General features: G+C 42.6%; 1 protein-coding gene across 1 annotated transcript in view; it reads right to left on the minus strand.

Annotated features, from left to right (window-relative positions):
- The window catches only part of ST8SIA6 (ST8 alpha-N-acetyl-neuraminide alpha-2,8-sialyltransferase 6), a 154392-nt gene that overhangs the window by 22100 nt on the left and 104707 nt on the right, over positions 1 to 27585 (minus strand). Inside the window, exon 6 of the mRNA XM_029955579.1 lies at positions 15093 to 15179. Coding sequence (XP_029811439.1) covers positions 15093 to 15179 — 87 coding nt within the window. The remainder of the gene's footprint in view (positions 1 to 15092; positions 15180 to 27585) is intronic.

A 27585-nucleotide genomic window follows, 5' to 3' on the forward strand; every position in this document is an offset into this window, starting at 1 on the left:
CACACGCGTGGCTCCTACGAGGTCCCTGACATCGTCCTAAGCCCTCGACACAGTCACTTAGTCCATTTTCGTCACACACAATTGTAACCCCCATCTTCCAGATGCAAAAGCTGAGACACAGACAGGCTAAGCTTCTCATCTGAGGTCACACAACCAGGACTCAGATTTGAACCCCCGTCAGCATCTGTGTCCTCTTTCCACTGCCCTACACTTCCTCTAAATGTTGCCTTATGCTACACAAATCAACAACACATGAGAGACACACAGGGGGAGAAGCAGTCACTGACACAGAGCTGTGGATAGAGGCGCTGACCATCATGGGAAGACACTGGCTTCTTGAGACGTTCTGTCAACTGTGATCAAGTATTCAAGCTGTGCTGAATCTTCAGGACGACATGCATAAGACAGTAAAATAAGAGAGTAAAACAGTATCCAGATGTCTTCCCTTGGGGGCCAGCCCAAATGACACAGGTTAAAAGGCTGAGGGTTGGAACGGGCATTCATTCACAGGGTCAAGGCCAAGCCTGAAGATTCTTGTCCAGGCAGGACTTTTCTTGGGGCTGGGAATGAAGACAGAGATCCTAACAAAAAGACAGGGTCTGACACTGAGGAGAACAAATATGAATGCCAAGCACTAAGAGGGTAGAGTCATGAATCGAGTTTAGTGACACAGGACAGAATTCAGGGTAAACTCAATTCTTCATTCATTTCTGTGTATACTTAGTGAGCAAATGGAGTTCATAGTACTGTTCTCTGTACCAGGGATATCATTTAAAAATTTTTAATTATTTATTTTGAAAGACAGAAAGAGAGAGAGAGGAGTGGCAGAGAGACAGAGAATCCCAATCAGGCTCCTGCTGTCAGCGCAGAGCCCAATGCGGGGCCTGAACTCACCAGCCGTGAGATCATGACCTGAGCGAAACCCAGAGTCAGATGGGTAACTGACTGACCGCCCAGGTGCCCCAGGATATAATTAAAAAAAAAATATGAATGCCGATGGAGAGCATGTGGTGCAATGGAAGAGAAATGCTGGCAGACAATGAAAACATCATGCCATTGGCCCAGCACCTCAGTGGGGAAGCAGAGGTGAAGAGTGAGGAGCTGGGCCAGGCCAGGTCAATCTGGCTGCCCACCTCTGATGCAGAGAGACCGGGAGGGTAACACCGTGGCCTGGCGGGAACTTCCCTCTGTGACTACAGGGTAGCCCTTTGAGACCGACATGATGTCAGTGTGAGTGCACCATTTGGGGTCTAGGCTCCTTCCTCACCCCCCAAGGGCTACATAAGCCACTGAAACTTTAGGTGCTACTCTGCATAAAATAATCCACTTACTTGAATCCTTAATCTTGTGTTGACGTTTTGGTGGTTTAATAATAAAGCAAAGCTAAAGCAAGTTTAATGGAGTCTGATTCCATAAGCTCACAAACCAGAGGACCCGGGCCAGCCCTTGAACTGCACATAGGAAGGCATCCAGCCCAAACCTGGGGTGCCAGGCCTCAGCACTCCTGAAGAAGCAAGGCTACAGCGAGCAGAAGTCAGCCAGGCAAGGCGAGGGAAAGAAACAGAGCAGCGAAGCCTGGGAAACAGCAAATGGGGAGTGAGAGAGCCTGGAGGAGAGAAATAGCACGGAACGTGCAAAATGCTGCAAGAAATTCCATCTGGTTTGGGAGACAGAGTAGTAGGTGGTGAACACTGCAAAGCTGCATCATGAAAAGTCTTAGAAGCTAGGCAAGGTAAACAATTTGGCTTTCGACGGGAGAGGTCAAGTTGCCGAAGGCCTTGGTTAAGGCAGTCACACTAGAAGATAGGAGAGAGGCTACAAAGTCATTGTGTCCAGCCATTGGGACCATCCAACACATTCCAGAGCAACAACAGATAACCAGAATACCAGTTAAGAGATAACTGGACAATAGTTAAAAGATAATTAGAGCAGCTGTATCAGTTAGGACTCTCCAAGGAAACAGAATCAGTAGTCTATCAATGTATGTATATATGTATATACGTATGTATCTATCTATCTATCTTGTAGAGAAGCTTCTTTTCAGGATTGGCCCATAGGCTGGAATCTACTATCTTCTGCTCTTTTGGCTTCAGCCCCAAACTTAGCTTCCATTTCTGCCTGGCCTCTGGGAGCTCTACACTTATTTTCTTGCTTTTTTTGGATTTCCTCCGCATCCTGACTTTTAATCTCTGCCCTCAGGCTTCATGCAACAGAGAAGGTTCCTCCAGTCCTACTCTGAGCTGTCAGCCCTTACTCTAGCCCAACTAGGGGCTAACTCCTCTGAAGAAAGGGCAGAATGTGGAACTCTTTGCTCTGCCTATAATCAGGATGATTATTTTCAGGCAACTCAGAGTCATTCCTCGTTAGACATGAGAGGATGCTACCACATTTCCAAAGAGAGGGAGACAGGCCACGGGCTCTTCCTACAAAAGTCAGTTCTTTTCTACTGCAAATAATGCACAGGAAGGTGATAACCTAGAAAGGTCAAGCTTAGTATCGTGTGCTCTGTGTGACCTACTTTCCATCAATGAAGAGATCAAAGGAAGTTCAAATAGAGCAAACTAAATAGGAAATGCTAGCTCTTATCAAAAGGCATGGATAATCCTCATGAAATGCATCACAAAAGCAAAACTGAGGCTTGGAAGTATTTCCACGTCTCCCTGGCTGGGCAGAGAATCGAAACTGAAATGATCACGGCTTTATTGCAATTCATGGGCAAGCTGTATTTATGACAAATGACAACAAGAGTTTAAGCTATTTATAGTGAAATATTAGTAAGCAAGCTAGAAAGATGATGTTAAACTGAAAAGAGTAATGGCTATCATGTATTGAGACTTTTAACATGTAACAAACTCTGTATTAAGTGTTTTATATATGGGATATATTCATAAAAAACTCACCGAGGAAGGTATTATCTCTTTTACAATCAAAAGACTGTCTGGGGGAGGTGACTTAGCCAAAGAGGGTTAGTGATGTTGTCACAAATAAACTACTCGAAGGCCTCCTGTGAAAGGTGCCTTTAAGATATTCTAGTTGGGGGCGCCTGGGTGGCTCAGTGGGTTAAGGATTGGACTCTTGGATATGGCTCAGGTCATGATTTTGCAGTTTGTGAGTTCAAGCTCCGTGTCGGGTTTTATCTGACAGTGTGGAGCCTGCTTGGGGTTCTGTCTCTCCCTATCTCTGCCCCTTACCTCTCTCTCTCTCTCAAAATAAATAAAAATAAACTTTAAAAAAAAAGGTATTCCGGTGGGGACTCATTTATAGGGGAGACCAAACTGAAAACGAAATAGAAGACTATGGAAAAGAAACAGGGAAGGCCAATAATAAGATGTGTGGGGCCAACCTAAGCCTGAACTTGGGTTTCCAAGCTCAGAAACCAGACTGTACTTTCCAACCCCTAGTTCCTGTACTGAGCCTTGACTCAGTTTTAGAACCATCTAGAAAGACTCCTGGTTCTTCCTGACGAAACTATGCTCCGGTGATTATTTTGCACTTTATAAAATACGTGGATGACCGACGAGCCAGGTCTGTCAGGTCATCACACACAAAAAACGGGCATTCGTGCCGGTGGTCAGGGTTTTGAGGGAGAGATGGGATTAGAGGACAGAGCCTTCACCGCATCAGGCTGCTCGGGGAGGCCGGCCCGAAGAACGGACGACCGACTTGGGACCTGACAGATGAGCACATACTCACGCGGGGGGCGGTCGGGGAGGCAGGAGGGAGGGCCCTGTGTAACGGCTCTCGGGCTGGAGCAAGTAGAGTACGTGTGAGGAAGAAAAAACCAAGAGGGGGAATGAAAAAGCTGTGGGTCGGTGCACAGTGAGGCTGGAGAAGTGCGCAGTGGCCCACCCACACAGGGCCTTGAGGGAGTTGGTTCAGTTTTTGTTTTGAAAGTGATATAAAAAAAAAAATCTCCACCATCAGATTCCAAATTGCTTGGGGCAGTGGTGGCAGTGGTAAAAGCTAGTTGTGACGATAGACCACTGTCCAATTCCCATCAAAAAATTCCTCTGTCTGGCTATTGGTCACAGAATGGATGGGAAGGAAGCCAGCTCAGTGCTTGAGCATGAGAACAGATAGGAAGGATGCCAGCTCGGTGCATGGGAATGAACAGGAAAGATGCCAGCTCAGTGCATGGGGACGGACGGAAGGGCACTAGCACGGTGCATGAGGACCCGGGTGCAGGTCACTGCAATGGTCCTCAGCAGAGCCAGCAATGAGGACAATAGACCGTACCCAACCACACTCAGTCCTGGAGTGCCCGCTGTGTGCCAGCAAGGCGTCCCACGTTCTTAGAGATTCCTAAAATGCGATCAGGACTTGAGGGTGGGTTGGCAGGGAGAGAAGGAAGGAGGAGCAGAAAGAACAAACACAGCAACACAGAAACCAAGTATGAGAATCTTCCAAGGGATAAGGAATCGTCTAGAATTGCAGAATATTAGTAAGTAGTAAGAGATCGCACAAGACGGGAATGGAAAATGCCTTCTGGAGGAGGAAGTGTTGGTACAAGTGAAATGAAAAAGAAAATCAGGATGCGTGCTAAACTACTGTGATTTTAGAATCAACTGGTCCATGAGGAATCTATGTTTCAAACGAAAGGGATAGTTTGTATCATTAAAAATACAATGATCTAAGAATGCTAGTGATTTCCAGGGCTTGGAAAAGCATTAAAACATTCCGTTTCAGCCCTGACAGATCAGAAGAATGAAGGGCTTGAAACAGACAGTACTTCTTTTTAGCAACATGCCTGTATGTAAATGAAAACAGAGCCGTCCATGGGATTGAGCTAGCTGCCTGGAGCACTGGGAAAATTCTAGAAGTCCAGAGGGCATCTGCTCTTAGTCCGTGTGATTCTTAGGTTGGCGTCACGCTGAAAACTATGATGGGGTATTGACAGTTACCCCTGGTTCGGATTAATTCATGACACTAATCACACTGAGGAACTTTATCTCCAAATCCCTGGCTCTCTTGCAAAACCAGGAAGATGCAATGGCCTCTACATTTGGAATTAGAGAATCGGACATCAGTGATCACCCTTAATGAAGCCAGTTAGATACGGGATCCAGGGCATGGGGCTCGGAAAAGCCAGTCCATTAATCATTCACATCTTAACATGAGTTAGTGCATGATATTTCAGTGGAGATCTCGCACAGAGAAACTGGAGATTTAAGGAAGGATGAAGGAGAAAACATTTGGAAACATGGAAACTTGATGCTGCACAGTGCATCTGAATCCCTAAGGCATTGCATCGAGAAATAAGAGAGAAGCAAAGAAGGGGCACCTGGATGGCTTGGTCAGTTAAATATCGACTTCGGCTCAGGTCATCATCTCATGGCATGTGAGTTCAAGGCCCACGTCAGGCTCTGTGCTGACAGCTCAGAGCCTGGAGCCTGCTTTGGATTCTGTGTCTCCCTCCTGCTCTGCCCCTCCCCCGCTCATGCTCGCTCACTCGCGCGCTCTCTCTCTCTTTCTCTCTCTCAAATAAATAAACATTAAAAAGGGGTGGGAGGAGAGAAAGAAACAAAGAAGACACTTTACAAAGTATCAAAAAAAAGGGAGGTGGGGACAACCCGGGCAGCTGAGGCAGACTGGAGCATTTGGAAATAGGTATGAAATGTAAAATGAATGAAAGCTTCTCCCACTTTACGAGTTTGCTGAAGGTCCATCCTGGCTCTACCTCAACCCTCTCAAAGTGCTGTTTCACAACCCGGCAGACAGACAAATCCAGCAGGAGATGTGATCCAGCGTTCAAGGTGGGATCAATACAAGTTTCAGGCTAAGGAAGAGCGTAAATAAAGACGAAAGTCAATCAACAACTCAGATGAGTGGGTTTTTCTCTTATCAGCTAACGCGTGCACTGGTACGTTTAAGCTTGGGAAAGGTCAGCCCATGTATCTGAGTAGAATAGAAGAACTAAACTGAAATAAAATATGCAAGAATATGATTATCAAAGCAAATGACAGGAAAACAACAGAAACTTGAACTCACAGGAGAGGAGCAATGTTGAGACACTGGAGAAATATCCATATGCCGCGACACTGGACCAGGGTTAAAACAACATAAGGGACCATTGAGAACAGTGGGAACAGCGTAATAAGGAAGTGGGTTTGAAAGGCTGGGCAGCCTCAAAGGAGGCTTACCTGATGCGGCTTCATAAAGCAATATACTTAGTACTGAGTACAACGTGAGAGACCAAGTTCCAAGTGAAATTTAAAAGATCAGTGAACCTCATGTGGGTCTGATGCATTTTCACGGCAAACTTTATATTCTGAAAACTAAGACAGGAATGACTCCGTAAACGTGCAAGAGCGAGTCGCTGTTATTAAATACGGCAGGCATAATGACACAGTGTGGTTGTCGTGGCTTCTCTAAATGCACGGGCATGCCGCGTGGCGTGACAAATAGAAGATGATATGACAGGATATTAACGGAGAAAAATGCTCCCCGATGCAGAGGGAGGGAGGAAATGGGGCTCTTTCAATCTGACAACAGACCAAAACACCTCTCACAAAGTGCACACGTCTTACGTTAAAAAACATAATAAAATGTATGTTGCTTTGAGCTGTCATCACAGTCAGCCCATATGAATCATAAACAGCACACTTCTGAGGGGTCAGAGGCAGAGGGGAATAGCGGCTTGGAAGAAATGAACATGGTCTTGTATAATTGAAAGCACCCTCTACCAGAGATGATTCCCGCTTCTGTCCAAGAAATCTGTGCTACAAAACAAAATGCCTGGGGCATAGTAATGCTCAGTAAGTGTTAACTGAATGGGGGAAAAAGCGTAAGCTCTCATGAAATACTAACCAAAATCATACCATAAGCCACGCTTTTAGAGGGCTATTTCAGAAACCGGCTGGACACTCTGTGGGTTAAATGAAGTCTGAGCAGAGCTCCATGATTTCTTGAAAAACACTGATGAGCTGATCTGTCTAGATATCCACAGAATCTCTGTCCTTTCACAAAGCTAGCTCATTAAATGGCACTGTTTTGGTCATGTAATTGTCCTGCACTAAGAAAATGTTAACACGCATGATATAAAGTCTGGAGGTAACTTTGTCGCTCTAGCTTTTTCAAGGAACTTTCCCAAGGAAAAGCCACATGCTGGTCGATGTTTTAGAAAACGCAATCAATCTATTGATCCAACACTGCAACCTTGTCTGATAAATTCAGCACAATAAAAACAAAGAAAGAGCTTTCAAGGAAATTTAATCTAATCAAACCGGAGGGGATAATTCCAGATTTAATAAAATGGCTACCATGTGACAGGTCTCTGTAACAAAGTAATCAGGCACAAAGTACCTGTTTTCCAAGTCATTTGAAAGGCATCTCATCGCACGAGCCTTAAACGTGTGCATTTACATAACAGCACTGGTCTTTTTTTTTTTCTTGCCACTCAGTTTTCAGTAAATATGTGACTGGTAATATTCAGTCATTGTGGTTTCAACCCAGAGCCGTGAAACCCAGGGATGTTTAAAGAAATCAAAGGGTATTACAGGATCCAGAAGAAATCGTAAATGGAATAATAGTAAATGGTCGCATGAGTGTTATTGGGGGGGGGAGAGAAAATGAACGTGACAATTGAGCCCTGTTGCTTTGTGTACCTATTAGTTTTCCATAATTGATTACACAAATGAATACAGTTCCTTTAAGTAAGAAGAAAATTCATGAAAGCTAATGCAGTAATTACCATGCAAGCTCCCGGGGAACGCAAGACTAACGATGGAAGCTCAAAGACCTTCTGCTGGGAACAAGCCTGCTTACCAGAAGTTCCCAGGCTTCGCAAAGGGCTCTTCAAAGGTCATGGAGGGGAAGTGGAGAGAGAAAAGTAGGGAGCGCTTCACATCATGTTTAATTTAAATTTGAGCATCTTGGTATGATTCTCAAATATCTAAGTATCCTGCTGAAGCAAATGATTATCCATCAGTTTCTAAAACTATGAGGCAGAGAATGCAAAGAGCAATTATTCCTCAAACTGAAACCCAGGTTCGATTTTCCACAAATCTTTTATATGTGTTATCGGCTCATGCTTTGGGGTGGGGAGTGGGGCAGAATGGTAATAGGAGAATCAATTGATTTTAAAAGAAGAAGGCAAGGGCACCTGGGGGGCTTCGTCAGTTAAGCATCTGACTTTAGCTCAGGTTATGATCTCGTGTTTCACAAGTTCGAGCCCCGTGTCAGGCTCCTGCTGACAGCTCAGAGCCTGGAGCCTGCTTCGGAATCTGTGTCTCCTTATCCCTCCACTCCTCCCCCCCCATGCTCTGTCTCTGTCTCTCAAAAACAAACGTTAAAAATTTTTTTTTTAAATTAAAATTAGAAGGTAGACAGCTCAACATTCTTAACTTTGTGCAGCTCTATGTAAATAAAACAATATGCCAATAGCAAAACAGAAGGTAGGGCACCTTCAACTCTTGCTTATTAAATCCCTCTTTAGGGTCAACTGGGATCTCACAGAAACTCCAATTCATAACTGAAACTGAGAATGTCCAGATGACAGAGGGGGATGACTGCAGGAGGGCCACACGGAAGCTTACGGTAATCACACTTACAGGGAAGACGAAACAAGCAATAAAATCCCAAAGTCTGAAATGAATCTGAAATGAGTCTCTTGTAGGCAGCACACAGATGGGTCTTTTTTTGTCTGTTCCGTCACTTCTATGCCTTTTGACTGGGGCATTTACAGTCAAGTAATTACTGATAGGTATGTATTTATGGCCATTCTGTTACTTGCTTTATGGCTGCCTTTCTTTAGTGATAGACTCGTACCCCTTTCTCTTTATTTTTTGCACATTTATTATTCAGTTTTGATTTGAGGTTACCAATTGGTTTGTATATAGCATGTTCTGTACATAGAAGTCTGTATTAGGGTGATGGTCACTTATGTTTGACTTATGTTTACCCCTCTTTCCTCACATTTTAAGTATAGGGTGTTTATACTTGATGTCCTTTTATTTTGTGAGTCCCTGGACTGATTTTTACAGATACATTGTTTCTGTGCTTCCTACCTCCCTCTTTCCTTCGCACTCAGAGTCCCCTTTGATATTTCTTGTAGGGCCACTTTAATGATCATGAATTCCTGTAACTTTTATTTGTCTAGGAAACTTGCTCTCTCCTTCTGTTCTGAATAACAGCTTTGCTGGATTGAATATCCAGATAGACAGATTTTTTTCCTGTCGGCACTTTGAATACTTTCTGCCACTCCCTACCAGAGAAGGCCACATTTCTTTATTTCTTTTTCTTTTCTTTTCTTTCTTTCTTTCTTTTTTTTTTTTTTTTGAGAGAGAGAAAGAGACAGAGTGCGAGCAGGAAAGGGGGCATAGAGAGAGGGAGACACAGAATCTGAAGCAGGCTCCAGGCTCTGAGCTAGCTGTCAGCACAGAGCCTGATGTGAGGCTCGAACTCATGGACTGTGAGATCATCACCTGAGCTGAAGTCAGATGCTCGACCAACTGAGCCATCCAGGCGCCCCTGGAGAGGGCCACATTTCTTACCTACGCCAGTTTTATACTACACTCACCTTTCCTCTTCACGAGAGTCCAATTTCCCTTAACATCAATAGGAAAGAAACGTCTTCTGCATCTGGCTGTCTCCGTGTCTGCTCAAACACAGCCGGCTCAACACGGCCTTATCTTCTCAAAAGCGATTTCCCTCTGAAATCTTTCTGCTTTCCACTAGCCTTGCTATTATCTCAACCCAACAGCCTCAACATTTCACATTTGTCTTCAATTCTCTTTTGCTTCTTCAGTAAATGAGTAAGCAACCAAGTCCTATTTGTCCGTCGCGTCTACTGCACCCATTTGCTAGGTTCCCTCTTTGTGATGGGCACTGGGGATAGAGAGGTAAATCAGGCACCCCGTGCTGCTGTCGAGTGTCCTTTCCTGGATAGTTTTATAACCACCACTGATGTTCTAGAAGTGTATCCTCCTACGGGACCTTTCTATGGCCAGCCCCTGACAGCAGTCTGGCTTTCTTCAGTCTATTCACTCGCTCTTGTGACTCCAATTCACATTACATTTTCCTGAGCAGATACGTTCCTTAAAATAGTAAGTGCATCATGGGCACCCTTGCTAGGAATATCTCCAGGAGGTTCTGTTGTGTCTACAGAAAGTCTGTGGTTCTCCTCAGATCATCAGAGCTCCGTGTGTCCTGGGCTCACCCCTACTACCTGCAGGTCCTCCCTCTACCCCAAATACCCTTTAGACTTTATTTGTTGTAATGTTCATCTATTTTTGAAGGTGGAGAGGGGCAGAGAGAGAGGGGAGAGAGGATCCGAGGCAGGCTCTGTGCTGACAGCAGCAAGCCCGATGTGGGGCTCAAGCTCACAAACCGTGAGACCATGACCTAGCAACATCAGACGCTTAACCGACTGAGCCACCCAGGCGCCCCTCCCACCTACCCCTTTAGTGCAAGTTCTCTGCAGCAAAGCTAGTCCTGAAACTGACTGATGTTTACTCCTGGTCTCAGGACCCCTCCCCTTTCTACACATCCTCCAAGTCACGGCACAAACCTTGTCTCTTTCCACAAAATGTTTTAAGAAATTATATCCACACTGTGTGTGGATATATTATGGAATTTGTACAAATCACTCATTTTGATGCTGAATCATAAGTATTCCTAGTTTTATTTTTTTGTCTTTCCAAAATGACTATAATTTCTTTGAGGCCAGTAAGAGAACCTTTTATTTTTCTTGTGTACTTTCATGTGTCCATTCATTTGAAATATATTTGTTGAGTTCCTACTTTGTGCCCTGCACTGAGCCAGGCAGAGGGGGTCTGTGCCTTCACTTAGTAAATCCTAAACAGATATCTGTTAACAAAATGCATCTCTTCTTCCAGCAAGTGGCACATTTATTTAAGAAATATAACACTTAAGCACGCCCGGGTGGCTCAGTCGGTTAAGCGTCGACTCTTGACTTGGACTCAGGTTACGATCTCACAGTTTGTGACCTCGAGCACTGCATGGAGCTCAGGGCTGGCAGTTTGAGATTCTCTCTTTTTCTCTCTCTGCCCCTCCCTGGTTCACTCATTCTCCCTCCCTCTCTCTCTCTCTCAAAAGTAAAATGAAAAAAACACTAAGAAAAAGAAAAGAACTCTTAAAAACCATCTTATTTTTAGATCGTGTAGCCCTAGAAGTCCAATGATTTCCCGATAGCCCCTCAGCATCAACAACTGAGAGTTTCAACAATCAGACTGGAGGTGAATTTAGAGTACATTCCTTTGTTCAGATTCATCATAATTGAATGCACCTTTTAGAATCCCTGTTAAAATTGTGTAACCACCTTTTCAAGTGTCATATTTCACTTTTCTTTGATTGGTAAAAAATGCTTACATAAAGAAAACAGAGCACCAGCCATCTGTAATAATAGGAAGTGTTTCCGCGCTACCAGTTTTACCGGGAAGCCCGAAACTTCCCGGATTTGGCCAGTTGTATGAGCAAAAATTTAGAAGAGTGGGCCGCTTATTATTACTTAATTGCACAGACTGCTGTTGAGGGCGTGCATAATTCAGTTTATAAATATGCCCATAAAAAGGACATTACAATATAATAAATACTCAAGTAAATAAATAAATGCCACCATGAGGATTCTCTCCCATGACAACCAACGGTAAGTGTTAGAGTCCTAGATGTCTGCGTACAATGGCCCTGGTGGGACAGGGAGGCCGTGGGGAAGCCACACGGTTACTCTGTGCCTTTTACACTAAGTGGTACCAAGGGCGAAATGGCCATTCTGTCTGCACAGCCCCCTTCTCCACGGCGTCTATGCGGCATCATTCACAGCAGTGACTCTTAGGCAGCTTTGGAATGGAAGACTCTTGATTTTTATCATTAAAAAAAAAAAAACCAAGAAAAAAGAAAAAAAGAAATAACAACCTTTAAAGAGAATTACTTTATTAATTGAGCCAGAAGTGTGACAATTTGCACGGATCGTGTAAGGCTCAGAATGAGGCTACTTTCTTCTAGAGAGGACTTGCTTTTGCTTCTATCAGACATCTGGGCTTAGGGTGGGTCTAAATCCAACGGAGGGTGGAACTGACTCAGATCTGGGCTTTGCTCCTTTATTGGACGGGCCTTTTCCGGGGATGGACAGAAGCTCGGCCCGGCTCCTCTGCCGGTCAGCCATGCTCTTGCTTTTGCGTTCCACAACTTTCTTGTGAGGAAACGTGGCCTCAAATGCACCTCCCGTGGCTTCCTTCTTCTTCTGCATTTTAGTCCTGAAGATTCCCCCTGCAGTGGTAGCGGGCCAGGGCCCTCGCCCAGTGCGCTTTGTTCAGCATACTTTGTTTTCCTTGCATTATTTGCAGAGGGTTTGAGCAAAGGCAACTTCACAGCTGGAAAAAGTTCCTCTTCCCCCTACTTTGGTGACTGGTGTCACTTCTTAGTCTCTCCAGCTGATCATCTTCGGCTCATCTCTAATAGCTCACTACCCCAATGTCTTCCTCTTCCTTTGTTGAGTCTCTTCTGCACAGGTAGAAAAGTCTCTCTAAACCAGATTCTTCTGCCACTCATGGACCCTGTGATCATTTAAGTTACAACTGCCCAGGGAACTTTCTGTCCTGTCTCCTGGTCATGGGGATCTCTCAAGCCTAGTCTTGAGTAGGACGGTGTCTCGGTCCATTAGAGCTGTTGGGTCAGACCAGTGTCGACTGGGTGTGTTACAAACAATGGAAGTTTATTTGCAGAGTTCTGCAGGCTGGGAAATCCAAGGCCAAGGTGCCCGCAGATTAGCTGAGAGCCCAACTTTCTGGTTCTTAGATGGCCATCTTCTGGTTATGTCCGCACACAGTGGAAGAAGGTATGAGGGCAGTCTGGGATCTCTTATAAGGTCCTTAGTCCTATTCATGAGGGCTCAACACTCAGAGCCTAAACATATCCCAAAGGTTCCACTTCCAAATACTATCACATGGGGAATTAGGCTTTCAATTTATGACTTGAGGAGACACATTTATTCTGTATCAGACTACGTTGCATAAAATACCATGGAAACTAAATAGAGTAGAATCCCTTTCCTAGCCCCTCACCCTGAAATGCCAGTCAGGAGAGATGCTTGATGGTGTCCTACAGGAAGTCAACAAGACCCAGGAGTCTACCCGACAGATGGAAAATATTCATTCACTCTGAGCACTAATACAATCAGGAAGTTACTCATTCCCTCAGTGGGAGCTGGCCCCAACCCCTCTCAAACTGGGGCAGACTAAAGGCAGTTGGTCCAATGACCTGAGCATAAAATGGTAGAACAGACAGAACCATGGAGTTGTGTAAGCAAAAAAAAGCTGCATTCCCACAGTAAAGAAAGCCAAGGAGCAGATACTTCTTAGGAGAATCTCTAGGGAGGGGCGCCTGGGTGGCTCAGTCAGTTAAGCATGCGACTTCAGCTCAAGTCATGATCTCATGGTTCATGGGTTTAAGCCCCACATTGGGCTCTTTGCTGAGAGCTCAGAGCCTGGAGCCTGCTTCTGATTCTGTGTCTCCCTCTCTCTCTATCCTTCTCCTGCTGTCTCTCTCTCTTTCCCTCAAAAATAAATAAACAGTAAAAAATTAAAAAAAAAAAACCCAAAATTTTAAGTAAAAGAGAATCTCTGGAGAAAACAGTCTCTTTAAGAAGGTCTTCAAAAGACATAGGCTTAACGTCTGAGAATATGAACCAGTAAAGATAAAAACATATTTCTGGATTGAAACATGATAAAATAATTTGGCACCAAACAAAACCTGTGTTGAACGCACAGCAAAGAATCAGACGGGGCCAGCACAGAGACAATACGTCTAGGTGTGCCGTATGCCTGGGAGTCCAGGGTCCCAGGGAACGAATCCGTGCACCCTGACGGCACGGCGTTTTGACACAATTTATTTCTGTCTAGGCGAGCTCCACGTTATCCAAGGGCAGGATGGCTTTATAGTCACCAACTGACAACCTGCTCTTGGCAGCCTGAGCTCCTCCCAGGTTATCAGCTGTAGCAACTCACACTCCCCAATGTTGCTGGAGTTAAAAAGCTAGTAAGGAGGGACGCCTGGGTGGCTCGGTCAGTTGACTGTCCAACTTCGGCGCAGGTCATGATCTCACGGTTCGTGGGTTAGAGCCCCGTGCCCCTGTGCTGGCAGCTCAGAGCCTGGAGCCTGCTTCAGATTCTGTCTCCCTCTCTCTCTCTCTCTGCCCCTCCCCTGCTCATGACCTGTTTCTCAAAAATAAATAAATGTTAAAAAAAAATTTTTTTAAAGCTAATAAGGAAACTGGAGGCAGAAACACAGAAAGGAGTACAGTTTTTGTTCTGAAGCAATGGGACCTTGGATGACACTTTCCCTCTATGTTTTCCAAACACTTGCTAATGCTATCATGTTATAGATGATGTTGTATGTGTCATATATACAAAATAACTAAATGCCAATACAGATGGTCTAAAAATGAAGCCATGTCTTCTAAAATATCATAAAGAGCCCAACAAAATTTTCTTTCTGAACTTAAAATTTTTGTAATTAATTGGCTCTCATAACAGAATTACATTTCTAAACAGGGAGATGGGGGCAGAGTACCAAGTGCCGCAGGAGGGGTCTCAGAGGTAAATCAATCTGGTGGGCAGCTGGCGCCTTCTACTCTTCTTTCTAACATGTTATTTCTCATTCAAAGCTAATATACAAAACATTTTCTTAATTGTAAGAGTTACCTTAAAATGGCGGCTGAGTGGCCACTTTGCTGTGGGTCAGAGAAGAACTCAGTGCACCGACAACCCCCCCCCAGACCTGGAATGTCCCACACCAGTTTGAAAACAGCTAATCATGAAGCTCCAGCTTCCCATCACCCTGACAGAGGAGGCAACCTATTCCATCCCGCCACATCCCTGAAATGCCCTTATTTGATAATCTGCCCTCCCAAGATCAAACCCAGAACCCCCTAACCCATAAAAAACCCCGCCCCTCCCAAACCAGACGCGACTTCCCTGACTCCCCACTCCTGGGGTCATGGGACCTCGCCCGGGAATCGCATATCCCAATAAAGGCTTTCTTGGCTCCGTAACTTGGTCTCTTTCTTTCCTCTCATCTCTGCCTCCATCTATTAACTCTTACATTAATCTTATAATATTTATGAAGAAGTGTTTTACCTAAAATTCTCATATTCTTCTTCTTGTCGTTTCCATGGGCAGCTCTGTATATTTCTGATAATCTGAAGATAGTCACTCTCTAAATACCTAAAAGGAAAATTGGTGAAATTAGAAAAAAGAGATCTCACATATTGCTAAAAAATGTATTAAGTATCCTATAGGATACTTTTATAATCTACTCAGTTTAGCTCTCTAAATCTTTTCTGAAATAAAGTAATGTAGAAATAACTAAATATACCCATTTCCAAAACTCTAGGAACACAGATCTAAAAAGAATTATTAGGTTGATGTAGGAATGTGCAACTTGCACCTAAGTCTAATATTACAAATAAACCATGACTGCACCCCAATTCACACTCATATCTTATGGCCATTTTATTTTGCTGTAACTCACCGACAAATATATCTTATAGATATTTACCATAAATACATGGTTTATCACTTTTATACTCTAGGTTGACTGGTATACCTGGGATATATAGACAAAATTTCCCCAAAATAATCATCTTAAATTTTAACTCTGAATAGTAACACCACAGACAAAACTAAGGTAAGAGAGATGTATACTTCATAAAAAATCTATAGGCTCAGCAGTACAGTTTTGTGGGATCCCAGACCCCATTAAATCTCCCTCTACCCAAAGTTCCATTATTAAGTATTAATTCCTTTAATCATAAAATAGCCTTTAGTCTTCAAGGGTTATCATTTAAAATGCAAGTACTCCTTTGAGTAGAAAAAACAACCCTTAAATTTTCTTTCAATGAATATCTTAGTTATTAGGTGCCTGTACTTGAGATCAAGGCTTTGTAGTAAGGGTGGAGAGTGTGGGTGGTGGGGGGTGGAGAAGGGACAGGGCCTCAAGGAATCCTGTCACAACTCTGCCCCCCATCCCCATCCAGCAAAACGCAGACCCCCTAAAGCTTAGTTCTGAAAGAGCTCTTTGTTACAGGTGGGGAAGGTCATCAAGCTCCTGGCAACTCCTCTCCCCTTGAACTTTACCTACCTTTCGGGTATCTCTCTCTTGAATGGTGCCACCACAATAAACCAAAACTGTTTTCCCTTGGTTGCCATTGGCCCACCTAAGAAAATCTGAAAATCTTGAAAGATTGTTTTATACTAAAGGAGAAGCACAATTTTAAAAACTACCACAGGAGAAATTAAAAAGTTTTAGTTTCAAAGATGCTTCCGACCTTAACAGATTTACCTTACTCCCATGGGTCCTTAGATGGCTCCTGGTATACCAAGCGGCTGGAGAGGTCTATATACTCTAGGCTCAAAGCTCTGTCTAAATGGGACACTTCCCAGCTGGAGTGAATAGTACCTGTTGCCATAGGCTGGGAGATACCCAGTTTCTACAAGACCGTGTTGGAGGGGAGGGGAGGGGAGGGGAGGGGAGAAGCAAGGCTCTCTCAATTTCTGGCTCTTCAACAGAGACATGAGACTGTAACTATTCCCTCCCGTCCAGAGGATCTTGTCTACCACCAAGGCATGGGTTTTAGTCATTTGATCATATTCAAAACAGGCCAATGAACAGAGCACCATGTGCATCAGGGTCTATCAGGCAAAGTCACAAAAGAACTGCAGTCTCACTAAGGTCCATGAAAGAGAAAACAAAAAGAGTGGGTCCAAATACAAATATTTTCTAATTAAATCAATGAGAACCACAAGTGTATTTTAAGTCACCAATGTAAAATGTAACATAAAAAGTATGAAATTACTATTCTATCATAAAAACTAAATGTGTTAGAGTTTAAAATTTTATTTAAATGCCATTTATTAGATGAAAAAAATTAAATTTCTCATGATGTATGGCAGAGATAGTAAGATTAGGGAACTTAAAGACAGAGATATACAAACTATTGAAAATGAAATATAGTAAGAAATAAGATTGAATGAAAAAGTTAAAGAGAATCATTCAGCTGTGAGACAACCTTGAGTTGGTCCAATATATGGGAAATTATGATCTTAGAAAGAGGGAAAAGGGGCCTCTGGGTGGTTTAGTTGGTTGGGCATCCGACTTCAGCTCAGGTCATGATTTCACGGTTGGTGGGTTCAAGCCCTGTGTCAGGTTCTGGAGCCTGCTTCAGATTCTGTGTCTCCCTCTCTCTCTGCCCTTCCCCCGGTCACGCTCTGTCTCTCAAAAATAAATAAAAATGTAAAAAAAAAAAAAGGTTTTTAAAAAGAAAGAGAGAAAAGACCAATAACTTTTTGAAAAAATTATGATGGCAAATTTTCCAAATGAGAACTATAAACTGAGATCCAAGAAGCTCAGGAAACAGAAGGCACAAGAAATGTTAGTTTAAAAAAAATGACTCAAGACACACAATAATAAAATTTCTTTAAACCAGTGATTAAAAAAAGAAATCTTAAAAGTAGTTGGAGGAAAAAACACACATACAGAAACAAGATTACAACAGACTTGTCAGAAACAAGGCAAATAGAAGGCACGGAACAATGTCATTAACTGAACAACATGATTTAGGGCGACTCTCAACCTAGAATTCTAGAGTCAGCAAGTCTTTCAAAAAATGAGGGCAAAACCAGGGACTTTCTCAGGCATTCCAAGGCCGAAGGAATTCATGCCAGCAAACCTGCAGTACAAGAAATGCTAGGCCCTTCAGGCCAAAGCAACGGGAAATCAGCGTTAATCTGGAATCGATACAAAGCAATAAAGAGCTCTAGGAATGGTAAATTTGTAAATATACACAGAAGACTCTCTCTTCTTTTTCTAGGTCTCTTTAATAACTAATTGAGTGTTTAAATACAATAATAATTTATTGGGGAGTTCATAACATATGGAGAAATCAATGCCTGACAAGAGAGGCCAGAAAGGAAGATGACATAAATCACCTGAAAGAAGATTGTGATGAGAAAAACATGTACACAGACCTGTAAACAACATGTATGCAGTTGAAAATCCACCTATGACTTTTGATCCTGTAAATATTTAACTACGAATAGTCTGCTGTTGACCAGGAATAATGTAAATAGCCAATTAATAATTATTTTGCATATTAGTTTGTATGTATTATAAACTACTTACAATAAGGTAAGCTAGAGACCCACAACTAAGATCATCCTCAATGGAGAAAACAGAGCTGTCCCCCTAAGGTCAGGAACATGGCAGGGATGTCCCATGTCACCACTGGTGTTCAACAAGTACTGGAAGTCCTGGCCTCAGCAATCAGACAACAAAAACAAATATAAGGCTTCCAAATTGGCAGGGAAGAAGTCAAACTATCAATCTTCACAGATGGCATGATATTCTATGTGGAAAACCTGAAAGATTCCACCAAAACACTGCTAGAACTGATACATGAATTCAGCGATATCACAGGATATAAAATCAACATGCAGAAATCAGTAGCATTTGTATATACTGATTGAAACAGCAGAAAGAGTAATCAAGGAATCGATCCCACTGACAACTGCACTGAAAACCATAAAAAAGCTAGGAATAAACCTAACCAAAGAGGTGAAAGATGCATACCCTGAAAACATAAAAAGCTTATGAAAGAAATTGAAGAAGACACAAAGAAATGGAAAAACATTACAGGGTCAGGGATAGAAAGAACAAATATTCTTACAATGTCAGATACTGTCCAAAGCAATCTACACATTCAATGCTATCCCTATCAAAACAATACCAGCATTCTTAACAGAGCTAGAATAAACAATTCTAAAATTTGTATGGAACCAGAAAAGACCCTGAATTGACAAAGTTACGTTGAGAAAGAAAACCAAGGTTAGAGACATCACAATCCCAGACTTCAAGCTGTATTACAAAGCTGTAATCATCAAGACAGTTAGGTACTACCATAAAAACAGACACATAGATCAGTGGAACAGAATACAGAACCCAGAAATGAACCCACAAATGTATGGCCAACTAATCTTTGACAAAGCAGAAAAGAATATCCAATGAAAAAAAGGCAGTCTCCAGCAGATGGTGTCAGGAAAACGGGACAGTGACATGCAGAAGAATGAAACTAAACCACTTTCGTACAGCATACATAAAATTAAACTCAAAATGGATGAAAGACATAAACCTACGGCAGGAAGCCATCAAAATCCTAGAGGAGAAAACAGGCAACAACCTCTTTGACCTCAGCCTCAGAAACTTCTTACTCAACATGTCTCTGGAGGCAAGGGAAACAAAAGCAAACATGAACTACTGGGACCTCATCAAAGTAAAAGCATATGCACACTGAAGGAAACAAGAATCAACAAAACTAAAAGGCAGTCTATGGAATGGGAGAAGATATTTGCAAATGACATATCAGAAAAAGGGTTAATATCCAAAATCTATAAAGAAATTATCAACCCAACACCCCAAAAACAAATAATCCAGTGAAAAACATGGGCAAATGACATGAATAGGCATTTTTTCAAAGAAGACATCCAGATGGCCAACAGACACATGAAAGTATGGTCAACATCACTCATCATCAGGGAAATACAAATCAAAACCACAATGAGATACCACCTCACTCTTGTCAGAGTGGCTAAAATTAACAACTCAGTAAACAACAGATGTTGGCGAGGATGTGGAGAAAGGGGAACCCCTCTGCATTGTTGATGGGAATGAAAACTGGTGCAGCCACTCTGGAGAACAGTATGGACGTTCCTCAAAAAATAAAAAATAGAACTACCCTACTACTCAACAACTGCGCTATTTATTCAGAGAATACAAAAATGCTGATTTGAAGGGGGCATATGCACCCCAATCTTTAAAGCACCCATATCAACAAGAGCCAAATTATGGAAAGAGCCCAAATGTCCATCAACTGATGAATGGGTAAAGAAGATGTGGTATGTGTACACACACACACACACACACACAAAAACATACAATGGAATATTACTCAGTGATCAAAAAGAATGAAATCTTGCTATTTGCAACATCGTGGATGGAACCAGAGTGTATTAGGCTATGTGAAATAAGTAAGTCAGAGAAAACCAAGTACCATATGATCTCACTCATATGTGGAATTTAAGAAACAAAACAGATGAACATAGGGGAAGGGAATGAAAAACAAGATAAAAACAGAGAGGGAGGCAAACCATAAGAGACTCTTAAATACAGAGAATAAACTGAGGATTGCTGGAGGGGAGGTGAGTAGGGAGTGGACTAAATGGGTGATGGGCATTAAGAAGGGCACTTGCTGGGATGAGCACTGGGTGCTATATGTAATGATGAATCACTAAATTCTACTCCTGAAATCATCATTACACTATAGGTTAACTAGCTTGGGTGTAAGTAAAATTTTCAAAAATATAAAAAAATAAAATATTTAAAAAATTAAATAGAAAGATGCAGGAACCAATCACATATCATTTACAAGATAAGCATTTCATGTAAGTAAACAAAAGTAAAAAGGCAAAAAACAAAACAAAACACAGTACTACTAATTTAAACGAAGCTGGAATGGGTATATTCCTATCAGACAAAGCAGTTTCCTGAGCAAGAAATAACTCCATGAAAAAAATAGAGTAAGAGCCGGAATTGATAAAAGAGAAAGAATGAAATCAAAAGCTGTTTCCTTTTAAGAATAAAATTGGTAAACATACTGTCACATCGCTCAGGCAACAAACAAAGATACAAATCACCGAGACCAATGACAGAGGCTGCAGGATGAAGAGTCCTTCAGACAAAAGCACAGTAACAACTTTATGCCAAAAAATTTGACAACTTAGATACGATGGACATATCTGTTGAAAGACACAAACTACAAAGCCTTTCTCAAGAACAAAGAGAGGTCAGAATCAGAGGGAGATATGAGTAACCACAGAAAGCTGTTCAGAGAGATGCAACGTTGCTAGCTTTGAAGGTGGAGTTAAAACGTAGAAGAGTTCTGGTTCAGGATGGTGACGTGGGAAGATCGTGAACTCCCCTCCTCCCACAGACACGCTAAGCAACAAGTACACACTGAGCCAAGGAGAGGGAAACCACATCAAAGTAGGTAGGAAAGGCTGGGACACAACGTTACCATAAACCCACCCCCAGGGCAGTGACGCACAACTAGGAGGGAACTCAAAACCCAGAGCTTCTCCCCGAGGAGTGAAGGGTTCGAATCCCACAGGGTGCATTTGAATTTTCAAGACATACACTAGAAAGATGAGCCCCCAAAACATGGAACTTTGGAAAACAGTGGGGCTCACGTCACAAGACCCACAAAATTGAAGCCCAAACTGAGCAATTGCTAATAAGTGCTCGTGTGCTTGGGCTCACCCGCCGCCCAGGGCCCAGCTACATGGCCGCTGACACCCCGGACTTCAAGTGAAGGAGCCTCACCTACTTCTACAAAAGGACTGGGCTCCGGGGGCAGGCATAGCCTTATTATTTTTTTATTTTTATTTTTTTAGAGACAGAGAGAGACAGCGCAAGCAGGGGAGGGTCAGAGAGAGAGGGAGACACAGAATCTGAAGCAGGCTCCAGGCTCTGAGCTGTCAGCACAGAGCCTGACATGGGGCTCGAACCCACAAACCGTGAGATCATGACCTGAGCTGAAGCCGGATCCTCAACCAACTGAGCCACTCAGGTGCCCCGACTTTAACACACATATCTAGGACCCTGAAGGACCATTCTCCAGGGATGGAGACTGATGGATGCCACCTTCATGCTCATGTCTGCAGAACAGCAGAGTATTCCAGAAGGAGCTTTCACACATCTGGGGCCCTGATTTCTGCAGCTGCTGCGTTGACTCCCTGGCTCGAGAGGTGGGGGGGGCGCTGGTTGCAATCCTGGTTCCGTGGGACTGCAGTCATCAGCGTCAGCCAGAAAGGAGCCCGTACCCTTCCTGTCTGGCACCCGAGTTTTGAGACTGCTGTTAGGGGACATGACCTGGCTCTGGCGGCCAGTGGGGCCACTCACGGATCCCACAGGACTATAAGCAACAGAGAAAGAATTCCTCAACGATGACCATCGTCAGGACACAGCAGGAGGCAACAGGCCCAGAACTTGGTGTTCAGTGAAGGAGGCCTAGTGGCTACTCATCATGACTGTGGCCTGAGGGGCTGGCTTCTAACTTAACATACCCCTGGGGGCTGGCTATACTTCGTTCCAGAGTCCCTGAGGCAGGTGCTGCCCTCACACTCATCCTCTGCTGTGCTCCGAAGTTCCAACGTCTTCCTGAGAGGGGCTTTCCACATCAGGCACCCTGGTTATTCATGTCTGGTGCTCCAATGTGCGTGGCTGTCACCCAGGTGACACTCCTTGGTCACCTGGATCTGGTGACCGGAGGGGCTTGCCTTTCTGGGTCCCATGGGACTGCAGCCATCAGTCAGAGAGTTCTTGGGAGGCCACCACCCTTCTGTGATGGAGGCTTCTTTGCTAGTCCTGGAGCTGTGGTCTGAGGGGCAGACTTCAGGCTTGGCACACATTTATGGCCTACGGAGCTGCCTTCAAAGAATGCAGGCCGTGGACGTCATCTTGGCAGTCTCTCTCTCCCTTGCTCTAACTTGCCAGAGGTTTACATTCATAGGGGGCTTTGATTTTCGTTATTGCCATCACCTCTATTTTGCCTGGTTCTGGTGGCTGGCAGGGTTTAGGCCTACAATCCCACAGGACTGTATGTATTGTAATATTTCAAAAAGCTGATGTCTGAGGGTCTGGCTGTCAGTGAGAACGTAGGTGCAGAGATCTTCCCCTCTGGGATACTGACAAGTACTGGTACGTACTTAACTACTGGAAACGATTAGAAATAGAACAGTCTGCTTGGACAAGCAAAGGTTTTAGATGCGACCAAGAGCTGGGCCAGGGTTGAGTCACAGGTCCTAACCTACACAAGGCCACTTCTTTAAGACTAGGTGAGGTCATTGTTTCATCTACTACTATAGAAACCAACACAGAGTTAAGTAAAACTGAGAAACAGAGGAATGTGTTCCACATGAAAAAAACAACAAAGCCTCAGGAAAAACCCTCAATGAAATGGAGATAAGTAACTTACCTGACAAAGAGTTGAAAGTAATGGCCATAAAGATGCCCACAGAACAGGGGAGATGAATGGATAAACATAGCAAGAACCTCAGAGAAAAACAGAGAAAAAAAAACAGAGAAAACACAAGAAAGTACTAAAGAGAAGTCACAGAGCTGTAGAACATAATCACTGAACTGAAAACACATACAAGAGAGGTTCCACAACAGACTAGATGAAACAGAAGAAAGGATCATTCAACTCAAAGATAAGGCAGTGGAACTCACCAAATCATAGCAGCAAAAACAATAAAGGATAAAAAGAAAGCAAACACAGTTTAAGGGACCCATGGAAAACATCAGAAGGACCACCATTCATTTCATTCAGCTCCCTGAAGGACAAGAAAGGGACAGAAGTCTTACTTGAAAAAGGAATGGCTGAAACCTTCCCTAACCAAGAGAATGAAACAGACACGCAGATCCAAGATGCCTGGAAAGTTCCAAATAAGAGGAACTCATAGAAACCCAAATCAAGACACAGTATAATTAAAATGTAAAAGTTGAAGCCAAGGATAAAATATTAAAAGCCAGGCAAGAACAACTTTTTGTTTGGGGCGCCTGGGTGGCTCAGTCGGTTAAGCGTCTGGCTTCAGCTCAGGTCATGATCTCACGGTTCGTGGGTTTGAGCCCTGCATCAGGCTCTGTGCTAATGGCTAGCTCAGAGCCTGGAGCCTGCTTCAGATTCTGTATCTCCCTCTCAAGTGCTGAAAGAAAAAGAACTTCCAACCAAGAATGCTCTACCAAGAAAAGTTATCATTCAGACTGGAAAATGAGAGTTCTAAAGAAAAACAAAAGTTAAAGGAGTTTATCACCATTAAACCAGCCTTAAAAGAAATGTTCAAGGGGCTAAGTGTTGAAAAAAAAAAGGAGCATAAACTAGTAAAAATAAAGAAGAATACATCATACACTGAGAAGGTCAATACATAGTAAAGGTAGTAGATTAATCACTTATTAAGCTAATATGAAGGTTAAAAGACAGAAGTAAAAATCACTATGATTACCATAATTAAAGGACACACATTAGAAAAGAATATAAAATGTGACATCAAAAACAGAAAATAGGGAGGGGGAGAGTAACAATATTGAGCTTTAGGATAAAACTTGAGCTGTTATCAACTTAAAATAAAACTATTAAAGATGTGACTTTTTATATGTAAACCTCATGGTAACCCTAAAGTAAAAACCTACAGTAAATACACAAAAGAGAAAGAGAAAGAAATATGAGCATCCCACTAAAGAAAATCAACAAACTACAAGGGAAGACTTCAAGAGAAGAAGAAAGAACCAGAGAGAAACTATGAAAACAATGAACAAAATGGCAATAAGTACATACCTGCAAATAAATACTTTAAATGAAAATTGACTCAATTCCCCAATTAAAAGACATGGAGGATGGGGCACCTGGGTGCTCATTCAGTTGAGCATCCAACTTCAGGTCATGATCTCGCGGTTCGTGAGTTCGAGCCCTGCGCCCGGCTCTGTGCTGACAACTCAGAGCCTGTAGCCTGCTTCAGATTCTGTGTATTCTTCTCTCTCTATGCTTCCCCTGCTCACTCTGTCTCTCAAAAATAAACAAACATTTTTAAAAAAGACATGGAGGGGCTGAAAAGATAAAAAATAAGACCTATCTATATGCTACCTACAAGAGACTCACTTGAATTGTAAGGAATCACAGTCTGAAAGTGAAAGGATTGAAAAAGATATTCCATGCAAATATAAACCAAAATAACTTATATCAGACAAAGTGGACTTTAAAACAAAGCCATAATAAGAGCCAAAGAAGAGCATTACATAATGATAAAGGGGTGAATCCAAAAGAAGATAAAACATTTCTAAATATTTATGTAGCCAACACAGAAGCACCTAAATACATAAAGTAAACATTGACACACCTAAAGGGAGAAATAAATAGCAAAACAATAACAGTATGGGACTTTAATAACATTCTTAAATCAATGAACAGATCAATCAAATAGAAAATCATTAAGGAAACATCAGCATTGAAAAACACATTAGACCAGATGGTCTGAACAGACACCTACAGAACATTCCATCCAAACGCAGAGTATACATTCTTCTCAAGTACCTACAGAAAACGTTTCAAAATTTGGGGTTGTAATACCCAAGATTTCTTTATCGTCCCCCAAAACCAGAAACCGCCAGGGAGACCGAGGCACGCATGCAAAAGCAAAGGGCTTTATTACGGGTTTAGGCTCGCCAGGGCCTAAACTCGGGCTCACAGACTTTACCAGCGTGGTGGGTGCGTGCTGAGAGCCCCGAACAAAGGTGGGGCAGGGCTTTTAAGAGTTTGGGAAGGCGGAGTTACAGGAATCCAATTATTAATGACAGGTTTATCCAATTACATTTAGAGTGTTAACCAATCACAGAGTAGACCCAGGACCCAGGACCCTCACATAGGGTGTAACTAGCCTTAGGCCTGCCCTTAGGAATGTTAAGGGTATTATAAGAGTGGTCCCTCTTGCCTTGGGCAATGTATGCCCTTCTACTGTCTCAAACCTGTGTCCTTACAGGGTGCCTACCCTCCTACACTGTTGGTGGGAATGTAAACTGGTGCAGCCACTCTGGAAAACAGTGTGGAGGTTCCTCAAAAAACTATCCATAGAACTCCCTTATGACCCAGCAATAGCACTGCTAGGGATTTACCCAAGGGATACAGAAGTGCTGATGCATAGGAGCACATGTACCCCAATGTTCACAGCAGCACTGTCAACAATAGCCAAATCACGGAAAAAGCCTAAATGTCCATCACCTGATGAGTGGATCAAGAAGATGTGGTATATATACACAATGGAGTACTATTTGGCAATGAGAAAGAATGAAATCTGGCCATTTGTAGGAAAGTGAATGGACCTTGAGGGTGTCATGCTAAGCGAAATAAGTCAGGCAGAGAAGGACAGATACCATATGTTTGCCCTCATAGGTCTAACAGGAGAACAGGAAAACCTAATGGAGGACCAGGGGGAGGGGAAGAGGGAAAGAGAGTTGGGGAGAGAGGGACGCAAACCTTGAGAGACTACTGAATACTGAAAACGAACTGAGGGTTGAAAGGGGAGGGGGAGGGGGGAAAAAGGTGGTGGTGATGGAGGAAGGCACTTGTGGGGAAGAGCACTGGGTGTTGTATGGAAACTAATTTGACAATAAACTACTTAAAAAAATAAATAAAAAACAGAAAAAAAATTTTTAAATGATATAATTTGAAAAAATAAAAAAACAAAAATTAAAAATGAAAAAACAAAATTTGGGGTGCCTAGGTGGCTCAGTTGGTTGTGCGTCTGACTTTGGCTCAGGTCATGATCTCACGGTTTGTGAGTTTGAGCCCTGTGTCAGGCTCTGTGTTGACAGCTCAGAGCCTAGAGCCTGCTTCAGATTCTGTATCTCCCTCTCTCTCTCTGCCCCTCTCCTACTCATGCTCTGTTTCTCTCTGTCTCAATAATAAAAATAAAAACATTTAAAAAAATAGAAAAAGAAAGAACATTTTCCAAAATTTATGTTAGGACAAAAAACAAGTCTTAATAAATGTAGGAGAAATGATAATATCAAGCATCTTTTCTGACCACAATAGTATAAAATTTGATATTAACTGCATGAAGAGAACTGGAATATTCACAAATATGTGAAGATTAAACAGTATTCTAGTGAAGAGTCAAATGGGTCAAAGAAGAAATCAAAATGGACATTAAAAAGATCTTGATACAAATGAAAATGGAAATGTAATATACCAAAACTTATGGGGCAAAGCAAAAGCAATTCTAAGAAGGAAGTTCATAGCAATAATGCCTACATTAAGAAGAAAAGTCTCAAATAAACAACCCAACTTTATACCTCAAGAAAATAGAAAAAAAGGGGAAAAATGGCCTAAAGTCAATAGGAGAAAGGAAATAAAGATCAGAGCAAAAATAAATAAAATAGAGATTAAAAATAAAAAAGGACGGCAAAAATCAATGAAACTAAGTGGTTCTTTGAAAAAATAAGAAAATTGACATACATTCAGATAGAATTACCAAGAAAAAAGAGACTCAAATAAATAAAATCAGAAACTAAAGAGATGTGGGGGCACCTGGGTGGCTCAGTCAGTGAGGCGTCCAGTTCTTGATTTCAGCTCAGGTCATGATCTCATGGTTCGTGAGATCGAGCTGCACGCCGACAGCACACGGTCTTCTTGGGATTCTCTCCCTCTCTCTCTCCCCCTCCCCTGCTTGTATACATGCTCTCTCTCTCTCAAAATAAATAAATAAAAATTTAAAAACAAGAAATTAAAGATATAACAATTGATACCAGGAAATTCAATGGATCATAAGACATTATTATTAACTATTACACAGCAGTTGGAAAACCTAGAAAACGTGCTTAGGTTCCTAGAAACATAAAACTCACCAAGACTTAATCATGAAGAAAGAGAAAAAGTTATTAAACCAATTAAGAATAAGGCAAATGCATGAATAAATCAAAAACTTCCCCACAAACAAAAGTCCTACACCATATGGCTTCTTTGGTGAA

The sequence above is a fragment of the Suricata suricatta genome, chromosome 10, assembly GCF_006229205.1.
Source record: "Suricata suricatta isolate VVHF042 chromosome 10, meerkat_22Aug2017_6uvM2_HiC, whole genome shotgun sequence".
Lineage (NCBI taxonomy): Eukaryota > Metazoa > Chordata > Mammalia > Carnivora > Herpestidae > Suricata > Suricata suricatta.